Source organism: Eublepharis macularius, chromosome 3 (assembly GCF_028583425.1).
Source record: "Eublepharis macularius isolate TG4126 chromosome 3, MPM_Emac_v1.0, whole genome shotgun sequence".
Lineage (NCBI taxonomy): Eukaryota > Metazoa > Chordata > Lepidosauria > Squamata > Eublepharidae > Eublepharis > Eublepharis macularius.
Genome location: NC_072792.1, coordinates 82,872,933 through 82,897,992, shown reverse-complemented (window position 1 = coordinate 82,897,992; position 25,060 = coordinate 82,872,933). Strand labels below are relative to the sequence as shown.

General features: G+C 42.7%; 1 protein-coding gene across 1 annotated transcript in view; it reads left to right on the top strand.

Moving 5' to 3' along the window:
* The window catches only part of LOC129326556 (cilia- and flagella-associated protein 47-like), a 286,389-nt gene that overhangs the window by 186,642 nt on the left and 74,687 nt on the right, over window positions 1-25,060 (top strand). The window contains exons 14-15 of the mRNA XM_054974773.1: window positions 20,011-20,170; window positions 20,727-20,824. Coding sequence (XP_054830748.1) covers window positions 20,011-20,170; window positions 20,727-20,824 — 258 coding nt within the window. The remainder of the gene's footprint in view (window positions 1-20,010; window positions 20,171-20,726; window positions 20,825-25,060) is intronic.

Here is a 25,060-nt window from a genome sequence, read left to right as displayed (position 1 = left end):
TCTTCTTAACGCGGGTGTGATGGATCCACTTGTAGCTTCCAGTGGTCTTGACAGCTGCGTCAGCAATCAGCAACACTTGATAGGGTCCTTTCCACTTAGGCGTCAATGGGTCCTGATCTTTCCATGACTTGATCAGGACCCATTCACCAGGTTGGAATGAGTGGACCAGAAACTCCAACGGGAGTGGCTGGACAGCCGCAGCAGACCTGTAGAGGGAATGCAAAAGAGACTGCAAGGCAGATACATATTCTCTTAACAGCTTATCACCTATTTCCCCACTACAGTGTCCTCTGTTATCCCTTCCTGCAACTAACAGGAAAGGTTGCCCATATAGCATCTCAAAGGGGGATATTCCCAATTTTTCCTGACCTCCCGCTCGAATTCGGGTTAAGGCTAAAGGGAGTGCATCAGGCCATTTTCTGGCTACTGGGTCAAGCTGTCTTGAAAGGTAGGCCACTGGTCGCGTGGTTGGTCCCCACTTCTGTGTCAATACTCCAGTCATACAGCCTTGCTTCTCATGGACAAACAATTAAAATGGTTTGGACAGGTCTGGTAGTCCAAGGGCTGGAGCGCTCATCAAGGCTTGCTTCAGCTTTTTCCAGGCAGCTTCCTCTTCAGAATTCCATACTAATTGTTCTGGCTCACTGGCTGCTGTCTTCTTCATTAAGGATTGGGTCAGAATGCCGTAATCCAGAATCCAGGACCTACAATAACCTGTCATTCCCAAGGCTGCTCGCAGTTGTTTCTTTGTCTTCGGTAGGGGAAGGCGACAAATAGCCTCACATCTCTCTGGGGCAAGTCTCTTGCTCCCTTGACACAATCGATGGCCTAAATAAGAAACTTCTTCTTTACAGAGTTGAGCCTTTTCTTTAGATACTTGGTATCCCTTTTCTCCTAAAAAGTTCAACGAACTCACAGTAGCAGCCTGTAATTCTTGTTTGCTGCTCCCACTCAGAAGAAGGTCATCAACAAACTGAAGAAGCTGGACTCCCTCAAGGACTGGCCAATCAAGCAGGGCCTTCTCCAGGGTGATGCCAAATATAACAGGAGAGTCTACGAAGCCCTGGGGCAAAACAGTCCATCTCAATTGCTGTTTCACATGGGTATCTGGATCTTCCCACTCAAAAGCAAATAAGTCCCTTGAATTCTCACGGAGTTCCAGAGAAAAGTATGCATCTTTCAAATCCACCACTGAGTACCAAGAATGGCTTGGGTTAATCCTGGCCAACAAGGTATGAGGATTAGGCACTATAGGAAACCTGCTCTCTGCTATAGAGTTTACAGCCCTTAAGTCTTGGACCAGCCTCAACTTCTTTTTCTCTGGCCCCTTGGGGATTGCAAGAATAGGGGTATTGAAGGGTGATGCACAAGGTTCCAGTTTCCCTTCGTTAATCAAGTCCTGAATAATGGGCTTCAACCCCTTACGCCCTTCTTGTGAGAGTGGATACTGTTTCACTTGAACTGGTCCCTGTCCAGACTTAAGTTTGATTTCTATCAAGGGTATCCCTTTTGCCTTTGCTGGATTCCCTGGGCCTGCCCATACTTGGGGATTGACTTCTCCTATAATGGGATCCTCAATTGATGCATTAGATTGTGGCATAGTAGCTTCTGACAGTAGTGCCATATATACTGGGCCTTGGTGAACAGGCAGCTGGAGCTTGGCACCTTTGTCTGAAAATTCAATAATAGCATTTAGCTTACAAAGGAGGTCCCTTCCCAGGAGGGCTACTGGGCAGGAAGGTGTTAACAAGAACGAGTGTTCCAGCCAGGTGGCCCCATCATCTGTTTCCAATACAACTGGGCATGGGGTAAGGAAGGGTTGGACAGCGACTTTCCCTCCTATCCCCACTATAGGTACTTGGTGATCAGTTGGGAAAACATCCTTTAGAATGTCTGGAAGTGCTGAATAAGAAGCTCCAGAATCAACAAGAGCTGAGGAGACCTGTTGCCCCACTCGTATTTTTACTAGGGGTTCGTCGAGTGGAGTCTGTGTGAGCCGCAACCCCTGACTCCCCTATTTCTCTTCCTCAAACATCTGGTAGGCGGGGTCAACAATGCTAGCTCTCTGAGTGTCTTCCTGGTTCAATGAACACTCCCTCATCCAATGTCCAAATTTTCTGCATCTTGCACATTGATCTCTTTTTAGCATAAGTTGCTTCCCTTTTCCTCTTCCTCTTATTCTTCCTCTTCCCCGACCACGTGGGGTGCTGCCTCCTCTCTCCATTTCCCCTTCGACCTCCTCCCACTCCTTGTGTGTTTGTTAAAGCTTGTACTAGCATCATAGTCTTCTGTTTCTCAATCTCTCTCTCCCTTGTCAAGTACACCCGATATGCTCTATCCAGCAATGTAGAAATATTTGTGGTTCCCCAGTCTGGATCTTTCTGTAGCCTTTTCCTAATATCTTCTGCAGCGCCCCGTACAAACACAGCATTTACCATCTTTTGATTGCCTGGGTCCTCAGGATCCATGTTTCCCCATTTCCGAAAAGCATCCATGACTTTGCCCAAAAAAGTAGTAGGATCTTCATCCTTTCCTTGCTTAACCCAGATCTTATTCAAACAGGTTGGGCGGGGCACTGCTTTCTTCATCCCCTTTACAATGTAAGCCCAGTATGTGGCATGTCTAGTCCTAGCAGCTGGGGTCTGATGCCCCCAATTAGGATCGTCCATGGGGACTATGTCATTTACATTTCTTGCTGCCCCTCCCTGCACTGCTGTTCTCACTGCCTCTTCTGACCTGAATAACTCTTGGGCTTTTCTAATTACCAACGTCCTTTCCTCAGGGGTCAGAATCTGGGATAGCACTAGTTGAATATCACCAAAAGTCAGCTGATGCATCTCACACAATTGCTGAAATGCCTTTCCCACTCTGTCAGGGTCCTCCCTATATGGAGGTAACTTTTCTTGCCAGGCGCGAAGTTCATGCATACTCATAGGCACATAAATAAAGGCAGACTCCTGCTGTCCTGGGACAGCTTGCTCTCTTAAAGGAGCCATGAGAAGGGGTGACAATTCTCGCTCTGGGGAGGAGGCTCCATAACTAAACACCCCAGAATTTTCAGCTGAAGTAAGAGGGGAAGGTGAAAAATTCCCAATACAATGCATACACTGGCAGCAAGCTGGATGTGCTCCGCGAGGTGGAGACTGGGGGGTATCTGCATCAGGAAAATTCCACCCAGGATTTCTGCAAGGAAGACACTCACACCCTAGAGGATGCTTACTGGCTTTGGAGGCAGGATATGAAGGGGAAGAGCTTGCTGGCGTTTGCACATTATGAGAGGGAGTTGTTTTCACAGGAGCCGTGGAAATGGTAAACTGTCTTTGTCCTGCTCCCCCTTCCCTTTCAAAAGGTGGAGCAGAGGGCTTACTCAATGGAGATTGCAAATCTATGGACTGGATTCCATGCTGCAATCGTCTCTGTACTTGTGATGCAGGCTGTTGCTGCGGTTGATCTGTTGGCCCTCTCCACGGCAACTCAATAGGGGGGTATAATTGGGGTGGTGGTGGTGGAGGAGGAAGCATGCCAGGAGCAACTAGAGGCACCCCCCCTGTCAGGTCCAACCAATCATCAGGGGGTGGGGGTAGCCCATGCACTTCCCTATTTCCCTCTTTAAACCTACGGGCTCTTTCCCTTGCTTCAGTACGGGTTAATCCTTTAGCTACCATTGCCACATTTGCTTTCTTCAAAACTTTCCCCAATTTCCTCTCACACCCCACCAATAGTTTATCAGGATTTTCCATAGCATACAACTAAGACAGAATAAACGGAACCTCATCCCATTTCCCAGCATCTTGACAGTAGGCAAACAAATCATGCACAGTGGCTAAATCAAACGTCCCATATGCTGGCCACTTTTTTCCATTGTACAAATCATAAACTGGCCATTGTCGTGTGGACAAATAAATCAACTGCTCTAGAGGCTCTTCTGTTAACCCCTCAGGTCCTCCAATGATCATTTCCCAGTTTCTAGCCACACAGTCTAGGGACTTTCCTCTAGTAATTTTACTTTCACTAGTTCCCATTGCTCAAACCTCTCACTGCAGCTCCTTTCGGAGGCTAACTCTTGGATTTACAGAGCCGGCACCTTTTTCCCAAGCTCTTTATTCACTTCACCTCTTTCCTTTTGCCCTTTTCCCCCCTTTTGCCCCGGGGCACTCACCATTTTTCTTCGCTCTGCGAGCGGTGCTTGCCGTTGGCTGTCTCTAGAGGACTCTCACAGTGCCCCAGCCCGCTGCTTATACGAGCTTCGCTGAAAGGCCAGAGAGATTCCAAAAAGGGAAAGTGCGCGCGTATTCTCAGGATGTCAGCCGAGTTCCTACTCCGCAGTCAAAGCTAGGATGCACTGGAGAAGTCCCATCTGGGGTGCCAGAAATCCGTTGCACAAAAGTGCCTCCCCTTTGCCCCTCCAATTCGCTGAGCAAAAGAGACGAGACAGACAAGGGCTGATGTAAAAAAAGTATATTTGCAAATATAGGGCACAGGCTTCAAGATGAGCTCAGAATGTACCCCCAGAACAAAGGAGCACATGTTACTTTTAAGGGCTTGTGACATCATTTTGGAGAAACGAAAGTCACATTCAAAATAAGGCACCTGATCTCTTTTACACCTTTAGATTGTACTATTGTCCACCTTTCAGTCTCGCGACAACATCATTTGCCATCCTATCCTGGTCTCCATAGTTGCATCTCCCTTCATTCCACAACTGGTTACTTTTCTACACAAACTCTCTTCTCCAAAAGGGAGAGGGGGGTGGAACTTATAATTCTCCCTTTGTCTCTGGCTTTGCCTTTTCAGATGCCCTCAGGAATGTCCAGTTATCTATCCAAGGCTAGACATTCTCTCTTTCCATGTACAGCTAGGGAGAAAGGGGGGTGGCCAAAGAGCAGAGACCAGTTACTTTAAAACATAAAGAATCCATTTTATGCTTCTTGCTAGCTTAATATTATGGCTATATGATTAATCCATAGTCTTTACTAATATAAATTTGCTAATCCCACAGGATTACTCTGATAGGACTTCTTTTCCTAAATGTTATTTGCACTGGCTTACTGGAAGGAGGGCTTTGATTATGTATAAGCAGGAATGGCTCCTGTTTGCTTGCTGTTCTATTAGCTGGAGCATTGCCTGTCCCAGAGGAATATTTTGCTTTTATATGTTGGCAGTGAGGTAGGCAGCTTTACAAATTGGATTGGGAAGACAACAAATACTATATATTCTCTATCCCGGAGAAAAAAGTAAGTATCTTCCTGTTCAAGGGTAAAGAAATTGGGGGATAGGGAGTGGACTACTTGTAATGAAACCAGCAAAAAATAGAGGATGCAGGTGAGGGGAGCTACCCTGACTATATGTCACTGAGATCTGTTTCTTTTAGCACTTTTCTGTAACTACAGTCACTTTTGATATTTAGACATTTTCAAAAAAAATGTTTAATGAACTTGAGCACAATGAGGGACATTGCTTGAGAGGGTAGAGTCTAGGTCCTCTCACCCATATGCTCTGTGTGTGTGTGTGAGTGAGACAGAGAGAAGAGATTTGAATATGCATTTGTATGTGATTTGATGTGCTTAATGAAGTGACAGATGTGCAGCATTGACTAAATGTTAAGGTCATTCCAAATGGCTTTTCATGAAAACTCTCAGTTCTCCATTTGTATAAAAGTACTAAAAAAGAGAACAGTTTGTAGAATGTACTAATAACTCGACAGGAAAACATCAGCTGAATTCTTCAAAATAATTACATCTCTATGGGCACTGTTATTTTTTCCTTAGCTGGAAAGATGCAATTATAATGGAAATAGATTTCTACATTTTGATATTTAAAATTTCTGGTCTAATTATTGTCTCAACAGCTATAATACTTATATGTCAGAGCTTCTAGTGGGGTGATATATACTTTTAAATAACAACAATAATAACATCCAACTTATATATCACCATTCAGGACAACTTAACACCCACTCAGAGCGGTTTACAAAGTGTGTTATTATCCTCACGACAATCATGCTGTTCTCCTGATTAGAGATGGGCATGAACAGCAATACGAACAAAAAAAAGCCACGAGCAGCCCAATCTGCTGTTCGAGAACAAGCTGTTCATGAGGCCCCATTCTAAACGAACAGGTGGTCATTGTAAGCCTCGTTCATTGCTGTTCGTTAAGCCAGACAGTCTGGTACCTGCAATCAATTCCCTTGGCAACTTAGGCAGGGATTGTCTGAACTCTGCCTGAACTCTTGCTGTTGCCCTGGAAACCCCAATCTAAGCCCAATTTAGCTTAATAAGCAGGTCTTCCTTTCAAATTTGGAGCTCCAAATTTGTTACAAGGGAGCAAAGCCCAGCGGGGAGGGGACGCAGCTCTGGCTTTGGAGAGGGAGAGGCAGCTGCTGTTGGCATTTTGATAGAGTGCATTGGAGCTTGAATTTTCTTTGTGTGTGGCAGGATAGGGATCTACCCCTTCAAGCTCCAGGGCTGCTGCCAGGCTCTGGGGCCAAGCTATTATTTATTATTGGTACCTTTCCTGGTGCCTGCTCAGATCAGGTATCTGGGAGTGGTGCAGTAGGGATCTTAAGATGGATGATGGCTGGCTGGAGGAGAGCCTGCTGGGTCCCACGAGCAGCCAACCATGAATATGTTCATGAATAGGGCCATGTTCGTGGTTGTTCGTGAGTCCCTGTTCGTGGATGGCAACGAACAACGAACATCATGTTCATTTTTTTTCTGTTCACGCCCATCTCCACTCCTGATGCAACATGATGTCACTCCCAGGAGTAATGTCATCAAGTTGCCTTGGAAGCACACCTGGGAGGCCTGTTCCCCCACCTTCCCCCCTGGCCAGGTGAGTGGTGATGGGGAGGGAGAGTGGGGGATCCCCCGGCTCCCACCAGGAAACCTGAGACCGCTAAGTGATATCTTCCCTGTGACCACTCCAGTCAGCATCCTGGCTACAGCATTCTGCACTAGTTAAAGTTTCTGAACACTTTTCAGTGCATAGAACACATTGCAGTAATCTAATCTAGATGTAACTAGGGCATGTACTACAGTGGCCATATCTTTCCTGCCTGGGAAAGGCCGCAGCATTTGTTGAATGGTTCACTTTTTTAAGCAGCAAATTTTGGTATATTTTATATATTATTTTTATAAATAGATTTTAAGATGAAGAAAAGAGTTATAGCCTGTTCACACAGATTTCTATTAATTAGGAATACCTAGAATATAGATTAAATCATTGTGTTGTAGAGCTCCTGAGTTTTGCTGTCATAAATGTTAATAATCTGCACTATAAAAGTAGGATCAATTGATTTAATTCCATTTGGATCAATTGGAACCTTTGCATTCTTTTTGTCTTCTAATCCTTTGCACTGCTTTATTTTAGAAATACTTGTGGAGCAACTGTCATGGTAGTCCTTCACTAACATGGAATGAGGTTGGCTGCCAGATGTACCCTCAATAGAGAGGGGCAGATTCATATGTCAGAAATGTGTTCTTTTTAATTTTATTAAACAAATAAAGCGGGATACAGAAAGGAAGGGAAGAAAGGGGGCAAACAAAGCAGCTATAACAATGTATACTACAAGGGCTATTAAAATACAGGATACAAAATCATGATCTTTATGACTATAGCAATCAAATGTTTTTCCAAAATAAGCAACACATTAAAAATTCATACCTAATTCTACTCATTATTTTAGTAATAATAAAAAGAGGAGACAAAAGACAATTCTTAACCCAGATACTGCTTGTTTCTTAATATAACTGATTATCGTAACCCTAAAATCTTTAAGAATTCTGATCTATATCTACTCCATATTCTCATTACCTTTTGCTTATACTCAAAATATTTGTAACCATGCTTGCCTATTGCCAATGTTCAAAGTTACCAGCAAAGAATCTCTCTGCTTCTATATACAAAACTATTTTAGTAACACTTTGCTACAGTGCTAATGTGCAACATTACAATTTCACATCTACAAGGAATACAAAAATGTTACAATCAATCAATATACGTAGGTTACTCTCCCAATGTTCACAATAGGCAAGAATCAATGTAAGGCAAACAGCTACAGTTCAAAGGTCTATACCACGAAAAAATAGCTACCATGATCCAAAAACTTCCTTTCAAACAGTCAATAGAGAGTTTCTTCCAGTGACAGAAGAGAAGCTCCAGAGGGAATGGTATAAATTCTGCCCAACCAACGACTAGCTTCATTCGTTTCGCAATCTGTGCTTCCTGGGGGGCAACCATACTTGTAAACCAAATAGAAAAAACAATACTCCAAAACTTGGTCTCTACATTACATATATCAATGCTTTCCAAAATAACATTACTCACAGTATTAGACCACATTAAAGGTTTTTCAATGGTACTGTTTCCATCTGGTAGCAGTGGGAATAATGTCCTTATTGGAGGAAACCACCCTTTCTGTTTATATACTTCATGCACTTAAAGAGATAACGTCTCATTCTAGATCAATTATAAACTGTAATTCTCAGGAATTACAAAGGATTACAAAAAACAAGACATATCCAAATCTGTATTCATTCCTCTAGAGGCCAGTTTTCAAATAGAAAATCCAAAAACTCTCACGTTGGAGAAGTTTTTTAACGGGGATTTGAAAACTCTGGCCCTCTACTAAAATAGTTTTGTATATAAAAGAGGAGATATTCTTTGTTGGTGCCTTTACGTACTCTCCCTTGAGTGCCTTTTCTTGTGTAAATGTTCAAAGTTATACAATCTACTATTTTTATATAACTAAATATTTTCCAATCAAATTGTCAAGCATATCTCTATTCAATCATTTTCATAACTGCAGTTCTAAGACAATTTATAAGTTTTATCCATTATAGGAGAAGCAAATAATAAATTAATTACTACCAGAACTGTTAAAATACAAGGCACCAAAATCCTAACCTTCATAGATCTTAATTAACAATTAAATATTTCCCAGCCTAACTAGCGTGCGTAAAATTCAAACCTAACAATGATTAATAATAGGACTGCTTATTTCTAAATATTACAGATTATCATAACTTTTAAAAGTCTGAGAATAAAATGCTATTAGAAGTTCTAATTTGCTATTCCAAATTTCCATTACTTTTTACTTATATTTAACATACCTGTAGTGATATTAATCTTTATCAGTGTTTCAATATTAGTAAGTCTGTTATCTTTATGTAACTGCTTAATTTACCATCAGATTATCAAACATATCTCAGCACAATTGTTTTCAAGTCCACAGGGCTAAATCATATTATGCTAAATTTTATGCATAATAGGCAAAGTATTTTCGCCATTTCTCTTCAAATTCTTTAAGTGGCCTTCTATTTACATAGTTTGTCAGTTTTGCCATGACTGCATATTCTGACACTTTGTCCTCCCAAATTTCCTTAGTTGGGCATTCTCCTTCTTTCCATTTACTTGCCGTTATCACTCTTGCCACTGTCAGCAAATATCAAAGCAGTTCATGTAATGTTCTGTCCACATTATCTGGCAAAATTTCCAACAGCATGGTCTGGGGTTTCATAGCAAAATTGATTTTTAAAATCGTCTGAATCTCTGTATGTATATCTCTCCAAATTTTTTTACTTTTTTAACATGTCCACGACATATGAAAAAGGAACCATCTGCATCCTTACATTTCCAACATAACCCTACATAATTCTTACCCATTTTATTAATATCTTTTGGTGTGATATACCATCTAAAAAACATCTTATACCAATTTTCTCTGAGTATTTGGCTTGCTGTAAACTTTATGCCCTTGGTCCTTAAATTTTCCTACTGTTGAAATGTTATTTCTTCTGCAAAATTTTGCATCCATTTTATCATGCACATTTTAACTTGTTCTGTTTCTCTTTTTTTATATAATAAGTTTTTTTATTTTTTACTAAGAAAAGGGGGATACAGAATAAAGAGGAGTGGGGAAAAGAAGTTCATATTATATCACTCTAATACATTGCACCATTCAATCTAATATATTTCTTGTCACATCAATATGTTCTGCAGATCAGCTATTTGTTTTCAAATTTTTCCATTCATTTTAGATAACGTCCATATAAGTCTTCATCGTAACTAAAAACTAGGTTTCTTCAGTCTACTTTTGTATCGAGCTGTAAAATGGGTCCCAAATGTCATTATGTGTTGTATTGTCCACATCTTTCAATAAACTCGACAATTTATCCATTTCAGCTGTCTTGAGAGTTCTTTCGACCAGGTTTTCTTGCGTTGAGACGGCTGTCGTTTTCCAAAGTTTCGCGTATAGTATCCTGGCTGTTGTGATTATATTCAGCATCAGATGTTTTTGTTTTTTATTAACTGGAAACAATATGTGGTTTAATAAAAAGAGTTCTGGTTTCAGAGGCAGTGAAATCTTAAGTACCTGTTGAGTCATTTTATGAACTCTACTGCTTTTTCACATGTCCACCACATATGGTAATATGAACCCGGGGTACTCTCACATTTCCAACATTTGACATATTTAAGGACATTTTAGCTATCCTAATAGGAGTTAAATGCCACCTATAAAACATTTAGTAAATATTTTCTTTCAAAGAAGCTGATTTTGTCATCCTTAAATTGCCCTTCCACATTTGTGACCATTGCTTTAGATCAATTGTGTGTCCCACATTCTCTGCCCATTTTATCATAGTATCTTTAACTTCTTCCCCCTGTAGTTTTGCATTTAGGAGCATACTATATATTTTCTATATCATTTTAACATTGGAACCACACATTATCATATCAGTATTCTCACCCTTTTCATAGAAGCCCATTATCTTATCTTTTTTATATCTAGATTCTAATTGTGCCTGGCCCCACCATCCCAACTCAATGTCTGAATCTGTCATTTCTTTTGAGTTTTTTAATAAACCGCCTGGTTTCAACAGTACCTTGTAAGTGGGGCTTTCCCCTCTTTTTTCAAGTTAGGTTGTGTAAATTCTTCAATTGGGGAAACCCACAAAGGGATTTTCTCGTAGAAGGCGGATCTTATTCTTTCCCAGACCATCACTAATGCCTTCCTTATCCAATGGCTTTTAAAGTATTTATGGTATTCCCATTTTTTACACCAGAGGAATGCATGCCAGCCCATCAGTAAATCATGCCATTCCAGGTTTAAGAGTCTTTCATTTTCCAAGGTAATCCATTCTCTCAACCAGGTCAACACACAGGCCTTATAGTATAACAAACAATCCGGTAAGGCACAACCTGCTTTTTCCTTTGTATCCTGTAACGCTTTCAGCTTGATTCGTGGTCTTTTATTTTGCCAAATAAAAAACTGTACAGCCTGGTTAAGTTCTTTGTTCTGTTTCTGAGTTTATAAATATGGCCCAGAATATGATTCTTTTTCTGCGTGATTATTTTCTCAAAATTAGTAAGATCCTTCAGTTGACCTCTGTTATTTAATTTAATTTAATTTAATTTAATTTAATTTAATTTAATTTAATTTAATTTAATTTAATTTAATTTAATTTAATTTATTATATTTATATTCCGCCCTCCCTGCTTTTGCAGGCTCAGGGTGGATAACAAATACAACCATGTTTAAAAACATTTAAAAACATTAAATAATACATTTAAAAACATTTAAAAACATTAAATATAACAATTCATGCTGCCCAGTGGTTCATACATGCCTCTGTGTTTGCATAGGGGTGATGGTTTAACCCCCCCTTCACGGGGGGGGGGGGCGGGCACTGCCCGGCGTTATCCTTGAAAGCTTCCCTCAATCTGGAAACCACCTGGAGATATGTCAGCCATTGTACTTTCTTTCCTTCACCACAAATTTCTTGCCAAGATTTTATCTTTCCTTGAGAGTTTATCATATCTTGATAAATTATAAAGTCGTTTATTTTCCTATTAATAATAACAATAACAACAACAACAACAACAACAATAATAGATTTATATACCGCCTTTCAGGACAACTTAATGTCCACTCAGAGCGGTTTACAAAGTATGTCGTTATCCCCACAACAAAACACTCTGTGAGGTGGGTGGGGCTGAGAGAGCTCTAGAGAACTGTGACTAGCCCAAGGTCACCCAGCTGGCTTCAAGTGAAGGAGTGGGGAATCAAACCCGGCTCTCCAGATTGATGGTGATGGCGGCGGTGGTGGCAGCCCTACATTTTTACCTGTAACCACATGCTTATCAAAGTTGTCTATGTTCGCTTGTTATTACCCCCTACCCAACTTTGTCTTCCTTGATTGGTTTTTACTATTTAATACATTATTAATAACAAACGTACAAATTCCAGCACAGGAAGTTGAATAAATTAAATAAATTATATAAATCAAGCAGTGACTATTATGACTATTAAACTTTAAAATATGCAAATACATCAAGTATTGATCCATGGGTTGATAAAATAGTTAATCATTTTTATGTAGTTATAATCTATTGACTTGTACTGAAAAATGGGAAATATAAACATGTAGAGTAAAATGTAGCAATGAAAACCCAAGTATAATACTTTATCAGAGAGGTAGGCTGTTTAAATCTTTGGAAGAAATCTTGCTGTTCTTTGTTTTCATGATAAGTTGTTTAACATTAAAGTACTAAAAAAGTAATTTTCTTTATGCTTATTTCTAGAACTATATTGTCTGGCAATATGTTCTTTAAAACCATCTTTACAAATCAGCCCTAAGCACATTTCCCTAAAAGTAAATTCCTTTGGTTCCAATAGAGTTTACTTCTAAGTAAATGTGCTTAAATCATGGCATTATTCATATATATGATAACATTAGTTGTAAGTGATGAATGAAATGAATATTTGCTAGAATATGCTACCAGCAGCTATATTACTAAGGACTGTTCTAAACAGGCTTCATTTCACAACAGAATAAATTGCATTGCAACTAAAGATTTAATTATTGAAATCAGTTTTCAATCTGTGTATTCTAATGTAAACAGCAACGGTTTAACTTGTTTCTTTCATACCGAAAGGACAGCTTTTAAATTCCAGCTTCTAATGAATTAAAGGCTATAAAACCTGTATTGGAAGGGCACACATTTTTATGAAACATAAGTCTTATGAAATGGCAAAACACAAGATTGTAAAAATGCTATCTCTGGTAAATATTATTTCTTGAGTAATGACAGCGATGTTATGAAGAAGATAAAAATTTTATTGTGCTTTCTTTGAGACTTTTCACAATCTTCTTTGTGGGATGGCATCTGAGGTCATTGTGTAGTTAAAATATGAGTGAATAAGGACATAGTCTGTGGTCACTTCCTCCTAATTTACAGCACAAGATGGAAACTGTTTATAAAGGAAGGACATCGCATACACCTGAACTGTTCCTTCTCTGGTGGTCCATTGGGAGTGGATCAGTCCTTACTATTGGGAAGCAACCTCTCCAGTGCAGGGTCAGTTGATCTGATTGATCCCGGAAGCTCAATCAGCTCTTCAGTTTTTTCTGGCCCTTCCTATGTGCAGGACATCAACTGGCAGTGCTCTGTTGAGCACGGGATCCCAGCAAAGCAAAGAAAAAAAAAGAGCAGAAGGCAGAAGATGCAGAGAAAGGAGCTCGCTGGGGAAGGAAGGGCTTCCAGCCCCCCCTTTTGCTGTTTCCCATGTCAGAAAGAAGCAGCAGCGAGCAGTGAGGCCGATGGTGCTAGGCAAGCCTAGCTTCCATGGCTGTTGCATGGACTCCCGCGTTGGATTCCAGCCTTTGGACTAGGAATTCCCTCCATTAGCTTCTACTCTCAGGGGAATGCAGTAGAGTTGGAAGACGCCAGCAGGAGTAACATCAGGCTGACAAGCCTGTGTTTCAGATCCTGCACAGCCGTTCGGAAGCATCTCTGCACACCTGGGGAAGGCTCACCAGCAAGTGGGGTGGTAAGAAGCCTTCCAAGGCCAGATTCCTGTTTTTCCCTCAGATCATTTGTGATTAGTTTGCTTGAGTTGTGGCCCCTTCACCTCCTTCCTGCCCTTTTCTAAACTGCTATCCTGTGACTGAATGCATTTTATTTTTGGCGGGAAAAAAGTGTGATGGCTGCTAAGGCAGGTTTAACACCCACTGCAGGAGTAGGGGGCACCCTTTGTGACCTGGAGCTCCCTAGCTCTCCAAATTCATTCTCCTTTCATCAGTCCCCAGGGGATGAAGGGGGAAATAATACTGAATCAGAACCTACAACTCAGAAAGTTAAAGCCCACCTTTTATCCTGGCTTGGTTCTGAAATGAGGAGAGAATTTAAGGAAGTGTTGAAGGAACATGGTTTTCTTAAAGAGGGGCCTTCCTCATCAGACAGGGCAGTCAGGCAACCCAAAAGGGTTCATCTTCCTAAAACAGGCAAATATAGGGGGCCATCATCTTCCCCACCTAAAACCAAAAAACGAAGGGAGGAAGAAAGTTCCACATATGGGGAACCTAGCCCTTTGGAAGATGAGCACTCAAACTCTGAGAAGTCAGAGTTATCCTCCATCAACAAGGAGGGAGAGCTATCAGAGGAAGAAGAGGATAGCATGACTACCACACGGGTGTGGCTTTTCCCTCAGGAGGTCTTTGCCAGACTTCTACCAAAGGTGCTTAGAGTTCTAGAGATTATGCCAACATGCCCAGAGAAAAAGGACATGGGGTCTGCCTTTCCATAGGGCCTTACCTAAGAAAGGCAGTCTGCAACCTGGCATGCCTCTACCTGCCGTTTTCCATGACATCTTGAAGGCAGAATGGGAGACACCAGCAGAATTAAAGGGCCACTCAGCCAATTGTTTCCAAGTTATACTCCTTTATTCCTGACGCGGCTAAAGAAATCAAGTTGCCCATCATGGATAACCAGGTATCTAGCCTAGCAACCACCTCTGTGCTTCCCATGGGAGTGGATGGCCTTCCAAAGGACCCCTGCGATAGAAGAATCAAGCAGGCATTACGTAGAAATTTTGATGCCTCAGCAACATCAATTAGAACCTCAGTGACTGGCTCCTTATTTGCCAGAGCAGCCTTCTCCTGGGCATCAGATTTAGCTGCAGCAGAGAGTAATGTTCCGAAGGAGATCAAGGATGAGGTCAAGAAAATTGCACTAGCAACAACCTTCACTGCGGATGCATCCATGGATGCCTTGCAGTTCTCCAGAGCCATGGGATTCAACGTTATGGTGAGAAGGAACACATGGCTACGGAAATGGGAGATAGACCCTTCGACCTCATGCAAAGGTGGTGGCAATCCCATTCAAAGGAACTAACCTTTTTGGTGAGGCATTAGAGAAATAACTCATGGAAGACAAAGAGGAGAAGAAGGTGTTTCCGTCAAAAAAGAGAGAACTGCAGCATAAACAGAGGTTCCTGTCCTTTTGTGACTCCAGGAGGGCTCCAAGATACAGGACATCCAGATCCTCTAAAGGATGATGGCAACCCAGGTCTAGATCGGACAATAGATCTGCAGCCTTTTCCAAGTTTGGACAATACAATAAACTGCAGAAGGAGTCGACTACAATGCCCCAAATCTGATCACCAAGATAGAGGGCAGATTACAGGAATTTGTGAACATGTGGCATCAAACTGTTTTGGACAGATGGGTTCTGGACATGGTAGCAAATGGATATTCTTTGGAATTTGAAACAATGCCACTGAACCATGTCTTTCAGTTACCAAGAAACCCATCCAATAAAAAATATCACCTTCTACTACAGGCGATTTCAACACCTAATGGAAATCAAGGCGATAGAGCCGGTTCCACAAGGTCAGAGGAACCAAGGAGTTTATTCCACCTTCTTTATAGTTCCGAAGGAAAGTGGCAACATCAGAGCTATACTGGACCTCCAGTGGCCGAACTGGTTCATCAAGACCCACAAGTTTCGCATTGAGACACTTCGAACAATTGTGACGACCATCCAGAAGGGAGACTTCTTGGCTTCAATCGATCTCTCAGAGGCTTATCTTCACATCCTCATAAAGGAGGCACACGAAGATTCCTCCATTTTGCTTATGATGGGAGGCACTTCCAGTATCGTGCACTCCCTTTTGGGCTCAAGTCGTCGCCCAGGGTGTTCACCAAGGTTCCAGTAACACTGATGGCCTTACTCAGACTACAAGGAATATCACTTTTTCCTTATTTAGACGACATCTTAATAAAGGCACCCTCCATGCAGAAGGAAGCAGTAAAAATGACATTGGAATGCCTAGAGAAACAGATTTGCTGTCAACACAAAAAAGAGTTCCCTCGCCCCAATGCAGAAAATTGTTCACCTGGGAGTTCTACTAGACATGGTAGAGGACAGGATGTTTTTGTCTCTAGAGAGACAAAGGAAGCTACAGTCCTTGATTTTACATATCCGGAAGAATCAATATCAGGAGATCATGTCTCTGGCACAACTGGTAGGCATGATGGTATCCTGCCAGGATGTGTTACAATGGGCAAGATTCCATACATGCCCGCTTCAATGGTTTCTGCTTCCTTATCAGAGAACCATAGCTCACAGAAAGTACATCTTGGTAAAAGTACCAAGAAGCATCCTTCAACAGTTGGAGTCCCTCTCAGGGAGCCAAAGAGAGTGGTACTAACAATGAACGCCAGTCACTGGGGCTGGGGGGCTCAATCCCAGAGCAGAACAGCCCAGGGGTCCCTGGTCGCAGAATGAGAAATCCAAGAGTATGAACCTGCTAGAACTTGAAAGCCGTAAGGAATGGGCTACTACAATTCAGGAGTCATCTGACAGGAGCCCATGTCCTAGTAACAACAGACAACATGACAGCAAAGTCATACTTGAACAGACAAGGGGGGACCAAGTTCAGCATCCTACACAAAGAAGCCAGCCTCATTCTAAGCTGGGCAGAGAAAAATATCCAGTCTCTGAAGGCAGTTCACATCGCTGGACTGGACAATGTCCTAGCAGATCGATTAAGCAGAGGAAAGATAGATAAAGGAGAATGGATATTGAACAGGGAAGTCTTCCAAATGGTATTCAACAAGTTCAGCACTCCGGATACGGACTTGTTTGCCGATGGTCAAAACTGTCAGGTGCCAAGATTCATGTCCAGAAGAAGGGAACCACAGGCTCTGTGCACAGATGCTCTGAACTGCTACTGGCCAAGGTGTCTTGTGTATGCCTTTCCACCAATCCAACTAATCCACAGGGTGATACAGAAAGTCATAGAACAATGGGCAGAGATGATAATAATAAGCACCACATTGGCCCAGGAGAACGTTTCCAGCATCTGAAGAACCTATCGATCTTGGAATCCTGGCGCCTACCTATCAGAATGGATCTCCTGACACAAGGGCCCCTTCTACATCCACAGCCAGAGATGCTTCATCTCACTGCTTGAAGACGGAACGCTGCCAGCTTAGACAGCTAGGCTACTCAGAGGAGGTGATCTCAACCATGCTCGCCCCAAGGAAGAAATCTACCAGCAGAAGTTATAACGCTATTTGGCAAGTGTACCAGAATTGATGTTCAAACAGACAGAAGGACTCAATACCAATATTTATTAATGAGGTCCTACTTTTTCTCCAAGAAGGTCTGAGCACAAGTACCTTGAAGAGACAAATGACAGCTATTTCAGCCATAGGGGGGTGTAAGAAAGGAAATTCCCTCGCACAACACCAAACATAAAAAGATTTTTACGAGGTACAGCCTTAATTAATCCACCTCAAAATCAGAGTTTAGAGTTGAGGATAGAGTTTCAGGATTTGGGGATTATAGTTACCAGTCCAGAAGGAGAGTAGCTTGAGTGTCTAGTGCTTAGTGGCAAGAAGAGGGAAAGCGGCTTAGACATGCAATCTGAGGGTGCGTGGTTGGGTCTAAAGCACACACACAAAACTGTGGCGAAGGGTAGCTTAATTATACTGTGGAACATACCTTGGGGCAGGATTACATTTTCTGCCCCCAAACTATAACATAATGGATGTCTCCAGGAGGAGACAAAGAACTAGGGAAGCTTTGATTAAGCTTTCCTGGGCAAAACTAAAGTTATAAATGATTATAGATAATCTGCGATGGCTGGTTAGGAGTTGCTATCAGAGGCCTGATTACCTTTGAATAGGGAAGGGAAGATCAGAAGGATGTATTGAGGTGATTAATCCAGGAACTTCTCGAGTGCCTTTATTGTCTGAATTCTTGTACATCTCTGAGGCATGGAGGGGCAGCTAATCAGCCTAACACTCCTTCTAGTAGTTTTGCATACTCCAGCCAGAGTTGGCAACTATATTCTCTGGAACCTCTCTGGAACCTTTGGTTCTGGGGGGGGGTGTGTGTCTCTGGCAGAGGCATGGAGAGAATGAAGGGAATAGTGTCCCTCCTTCTAGACATGTGATGATTTTGGTGGGAAAACACCAAAGGGAGAAGGGTTACTCCCAATCTTCTATAAAGCTCTGGAAATCTTCTCCATGGCTGGTCTGTGGGTGTACAAAAGACCACTTGATGAACAATTAAAGTTAAAGTGCAACCCTGTTTTCCTACTGGCATTGTCTGGCTCAGGGGTCTCAAAGCAAAATGTGAGAAGCATCAGTTTAGCTACTTTCTTACTGGTATTCTGATCCTACTAATAGTGAAATGTCCAGTTGGGACATATTGGGAAACTGCTTCCATGCTCTCAATTATTTTGAATTCAAGTTAAGTAGTAGCTAAATCTTTCCTAAACTCAAAACCATTAAGTTAGCCATGGGAAACCATGAAAACTGTAGGAAAGCATTTGTTGTTACTAGTAACAGAGTTGTTTAATAAAATAACATACGGTCTAAATTTTGGTATTTAAAATTGGTTTGTTTATTACTGGCCTCCCCTAAATATCCTTATTGCCTCTATAAGGGCCAACTCATTTGTCTCTCAACTGAGCATTACTTGTAACAGTTGTTTCATAAAACAGCATACTGTCTAAATTTTTGGTACATAAAATTGGTTTATTTATCACCTGCTGCAACTGAGCATTATTTAAGTTATTAAAATGTACTTAGAAGGTAGGGTATACGTTCCCAACAATAGTGACAAGGTTGATTATAACAGTAGAAATAAAATGCATTTAAACAAAATTGCCTTGCTAAGTAAACATTAAACACATTGGCATGTCGATATTAATATAAACACATGCAAGTTGTTGTACAGACATTGCATCACTAAATATCGCTGTGAATAATCATATTTCCTGAAGTGTATTCTTGCTCATGTTTTGATCCTGATATTGTATCATTCATAATTTCTCCAGAATTATTCCAGAAGTTGACAAATTGCACCCTGAGTGGTAGGCAGTGTAAAGATCTCTTAGATTTCATTTACTTTTCAGGAGAAATAAGATCATTCAGTTATTTATTAAAACAACAGCTAAGAAATGATCTATGTCTTTGATATCAGTAGTGAAAACATTATGCCCTACGAAGGACCACCAATATTTGCATGTCCAAGGAAAATTGCTTTTTAACCCACAGTATCTCAAATATGTAAACATATTTTATCATGCAGTATAACATTGGCATTTGTATTACCATATGTCTTGTATGTATAGGGGATGAGGGAGGTCAAGTGAAAGGAACAATAGTTAAATCAGACTGTCTTCTAGAATACAGTACTACTGCTATGAAGTTTGCCTCAGAGAAATAAAAACTGATATTTTGTTTGGAGTTTAGCAGTATGGTAGTTTCAATGTATAGTAGCCCTAAGAGTCCAGCCTAGCCTGATATTGTCCATTGCTTGGAAGATAAGCAGGGTTAGCCACAGTTAGAATTTGGATGGGAAATCACCAAGGAAGATCTGGGCTGCTATGCAGAGGAAGGCAATGGCAAACCACCTCTGCTCATGTCTTGCCTTGAAAAACCCATGAGGGAGAACTTCATGGGTCGCTATGAGTGGGTTGTTGTGACTCAGTGGTACACTTTACCTTAGATTCAATACTCTTTATATAGGATGATGGAATTTACCACCATAAAACAAAGACAACTTTTCTAACAAGTTAAAATATGTTTTCTTGTAGCCCAAAGTGGTAGTTTTCACATAGCTGATGTTAAATACATTTGACACAGATAAATCTATAACAGGTGAGTAGCTAGCTGTTGCACAGTGTTTTAATGAATTGCTTTTTTTTTTTAGGAATATCTCTGCCTCCAAAAAGCAAGCTGGATATTCCTATACTGTTTGCACCTCAGAGTATGAAACTATATGAAGCTGCGCTAGTTATTAATGTTGAGAAAATGCTTGGTGAAAACTGGTCTCTTGATGATTCCTTTGAATTAAACGAGAAACTAAGCAGGTAAGTATTTTAATTGTGAAATGTATCAATGGGTATGTAAAACTGATCATGGAATATTTCTCTTATTTCATTGTCTTCTGCTTTATTTTTTCCTTGTTCAGTCATTATAAATAAAAAAATGCAAAAAATATTTGTGATTTTAATTTCCTGAATAAGGCAGATGAAAACAGAGTCAATGGTCTTCCATGGGAGTGAATGTTCTTGGCTAATCTCAGCAATATCAGTAATGCTTTATAGGATTTTAGAAGAGTTTGTATCCTCAATGCATAAGATAAATGAGATCAGAAAAAAAATCATGCAATGAACAATAAAAAACAGGGTGTTGAGAATGCCTTAGGAAGGATACCTTTGCTTCTTGTAAGAAGTGGCAACAATTTGAATGACTTCAGTTACTTGAGTCATCCAAAAAGTGAGCATCTTTTGGGACACAAGTTCTACTGAAGCAATTGTAAAATGCAATCACAAATCAGAACTGGAAAACTTAGTTAATTGTTTTAAGTCAATATCCATTTTCCAGAGGAATTGTATTCATCCACAGATCTTTTAAATATCTCAGCAGCACTGTGATACTTGAGAGTGGAGAAATCAAAGCACTCCAATGGATCTACCCAATACATGGAATTCCTGAAGCACCACTCAATAAATCAGCACCAGGTACATAAAAACAAAGAAAATGCAAAGTACGGGCTTGTTCAGATTTTCTCTAAGCTACTATTCAGACTGGAAATAGAGCAGTGGTACTCTGCTATTATTTCTATTTATTTATATTTCTGTGCTGCCTCTTCAGAGTCCTACTAAAAATTACCTCAATATTAAAAACAAGCCATTGTCCATAAGCAGCATAAAAACTATCCATAAAGCAGAAGCAGACCATTAAAAAACTGGTAAGAAAAAACCCTCTAATTAAAAGCCTAGGTAAAAAGATATTTTTTGTCCTGGAACCTAAAAGAAACTAAAGTAAGTGCTAGGAGAACCTCAAGGGGAACGGCATTCTAAAACAAGGTGCGACCACATAAAGTGCCCCATGTTGCCACCTATCTGACCTCTGAAGGTGGGGACAAGAGAGAGCAGGACTTGAGAGGCAGATCTTAACTGGTGGGCTGCATAGAATGGGAGAAGATTGTCAGGGCCCCAAGCTATTTAAGGACATAAAGTAAGAACCAGCACTTTTAATTGTGCCAAAAAACCAGTTGGCTAACTGGTGCAGATCTTTCAGCACAGGGGAAATACGATCCCTGTACCCAACCCCTGACAGTAGCCTGGCTGCTGCATTTTGGACCAATAGAAGTTTCCAGGCTGTTTTCAAAGGCAATCCTATGTAGAATGCATTACAGTAATCTAAGATGATTGTGATCAGAGCATGGATCACTATGGTTTGGTCACACAGAAAAGACCAAGATCCAATAACTCCCACAAGCTATGAACCTATTCCAGGACAGGCTGACTCAGCAGTCCTCAGGCACCTTCCCTATTAACCAACAGCACCTCAGTCTTATCAGGATTGAGCCTCAGTTTATTAGCCCTCATCTATCCCATTACCTTCTCCAGGTACCTATTCAGAACTTCCACAGACCAACCTGGCATAGGTGTGAAGGAGAAATAGAGTTGGTGTCATCTGCATGTTGGTGACACCTCACTCCAAATCCCTGAATGACCTCTTCCTGAGCTTTCTTGTAGATGCTAAATAGCATGGGAGACAAGATGGAACCTTCCAGGACCTCATAGCTAAAATGCCATGTGGCTGAGCAGCAGTCCCCCTTCTGGAATTGGTTTGTTGAGTCTTACTGAGATGAAACACCTTGTTCACTTCCTCAGGCCTCACCAACTGAAAGTTATCCATACAACTAGAACCAGACTGCTAGTGATCTCAGTATGGATATTTAAGTGAGCAAATAAATAAATTGAGTCTTTCCAACTCTATCCTTGGCCTCTAATGAGGGGTGTACACCGCCCCCCAAAATCCATGAAGTTGGCTGCCTAGGAATATGTTGAGTCCCCTCTGATTGGCAGTCTTCAAGGAGCAACTGGACATATACTTGTCAGGGATGCTTTAGGCTGTTCCTGAATTGGGCAGGGAGTTGGACTAGATGATCTGTAAGACCCCTTCCAACTCTATGGTTCTACGAAATCTGGATTGGGGATCCCTGAAATCTGGGAAAGATTCTCTGATTTGGTCCAGCGAGATTAGAGAATCCTGAATTTATTTGGCCATTTTTCCCTATGGGGAAAACTATCCAGGGGCAATCCAGGAGGTGTGTGTGTGTGTGTAATTTTTCAAGTAAACTTCACCAAATTTGCAGGGCACCCACTCTTGATGGTCCACTAAAGACCCCCCCTCCCAAGTTTCAGGAAGATTGGATCCTGAGGCCCTGTCTACGAGCCCCTGAAGAAAATGCTGCCAGCCACTCCCCATTGTTTCTTATGAGGAAACATTTCCAAGGAGGCTCTCAGGCGGAAACACAGGGTCAAGCCTGCCACTGGCTAGAGGCAAACTCCCAAATGCAAGCTCAACAGAACCAAACTGAAGCAAGGGAATGGAATCCCCCTCCCCCCGAAACAAAGTGAAGCAAGGGGAAGGAACAACATTAAACCAGATAATCATGTCAGATCACTTTGTTCTGAAGGCTCGTCTGAGCATGCCGCTCCTTTCCCGGGTGGGCGGTGAGCGGATTTACGCTCGCCCGCGGAGGCTTATGGATCCAATTGGTTTCCAGGCGGCTCTGCGGGATCCGATGCCCCCTGGCAGTACGTTAGATGAGCTGGTGGATGATTGGCATGGCCGTCTTTCCGAAGCCATCGACGCTATTGCCCCCTGCCGTCCTCTCCGAGCCCGCAAACGGGTAGCTCCTTGGTTTACCGAGGAGCTTCGCCAGATGAAGCGGTCTCTGAGACGACTAGAGCGAGTGTGGAGGCGGGGGCGCGACGAAGAGGCAAGAACATCTTATAGGACGTTTATGAAAGCCTATGAGGTGGCAGTGAAAGCAGCAAAGAGGGATTTCTTTGCTGCTTCCATTGCATCCGCTAGCTCACGCCCGGCTCAATTATTTCAAACAGTTCGGTCCTTGGTCTCCCTCTCTCAGGGAGACCACCAAATTCTTAATTCAACTATTGGCTGCGAGGCTTTTGCGAGCTATTTTGCGGGTAAAATCTTGTCCCTTCGCCGTGGCCTGCCACCCACTGTTGATACAGTAAGGGAACTGGAGACCCCTTGGCCGTCTTCTGGGTCCGTATTAGACCATTTCAGCCTGCTCTCTCAGGACGATGTGGACAGGATCCTGCAGGGGATGAGGCCAACCACCTGTCCTCTGGACCCCTGCCCATCCTGGCTGGAGAAGGCCAGCTCGGAGGGGCTACGGGACCATCTGGAGGCCATTGTTAACATCTCCCTGAGCTCTGGGGTTTTTCCAGGAGTGTTAAAGGAGGTGGTAGTGCGGCCCCTCCTGAAAAAACCATCTTTGGACCCCACTGACCCGTCCAGTTACCGCCCAGTGTCGAACCTCCCGTTCCTGGGCAAGGTGATTGAGCGGGCGGTGGCGGTACAACTGCAGGAATTCCTGAATGATGCTCTAGTCCTGGACCCATTCCAGTCTGGCTTCCGTCCTGGCCATGGGACGGAGACAGCCTTGGTTGCCCTCACAGACGACCTTCGCAGGCATCTGGATCGAGGCGGGTCAGCGCTGCTTGTGTTACTTGATCTCACAGCAGCGTTTGACACGGTTGACTATGATTTGTTGGCCAGCCGCCTTGCCGACGTGAGGATTAGGGGGACAGTCTTACAGTGGCTGGTCTCCTTTCTCCAGGGTCGGGGACAGAGGGTGGCGCTCGGGGGAGATCTATCGGCCCGTCACCCTTTGGTGTGCGGGGTTCCCCAAGGGGCGATACTCTCCCCAATGTTATTTAACATCTATATGCGCCCCCTCACCCAGTTGGTGCGGAGGTTTGGGCTGGGTTGTCATCAATACGCGGATGACACCCAACTTTTTCTGTTGATGGACGGCCGGCCAGACACGGCCCCAGACAATCTGGCCAGAGCTTTGGAGGCTGTGACGGCATGGTTGAAACAGAGCAGGCTGAAATTGAACCCAGTGAAGACGGAGGTCCTGCAGCTGGGACGGGGGCTGCCAGATGTTGGGATCCAGCTCCCTGCCCTCGATGGGACACCACTGGCAACTTTGCCAGTGGTAAAGAGTCTGGGTGTGCTCCTGGATGCCTCCCTATCGATGGAGGCCCAGGTCACGGCGGTTGCCAAGTCTGCATTTTTCCATCTTCGTCAGATCAGGCAACTTGCCCCCTACCTGACGCCCCAGGACCTGGCTACAGTGATCCATGCAACGGTCACCTCCAGGCTAGATTACTGTAACTCACTCTACGCTGGGCTACCCCTGGGCCTGATCCGGAAACTACAACTGGTCCAGAATGCGGCGGCACGGGTCCTGACTGGTATACCTTACCAGTCACACATCACACCTGTCCTGCGCCAGCTGCACTGGCTTCCAGTTGAATTCCGAATCAGGTTCAAAGTGTTGGTTCTTACCTTTAAAGCCCTGAGTGGGTTGGGACCGGCATATCTTCGGGACCGCCTCTCCCTGTACGTTCCCCGGAGATCGCTCCGATCAGCGAATAAATATTTACTTGTGGTCCCCGGCCCTAAGGAAGCCCGCCTCGCTTCAACCAGGGCCAGGGCTTTTTCAGTCCTGGCCCCAGCCTGGTGGAACGCTCTGTCAATGGAAACCCGGGCCCAGCGGGACATATTATCGTTCCGCCGGGCCTGTAAGACAGAGCTGTTCCGCCAGGCGTTTGGTGATTGAAGGGGGCGGTGCCATGTCGGCCTCCCACCTTTGGGGTGGGGAAGGTTCTCCCCACCACTGCACCTTGTTAATTTGTTTTATT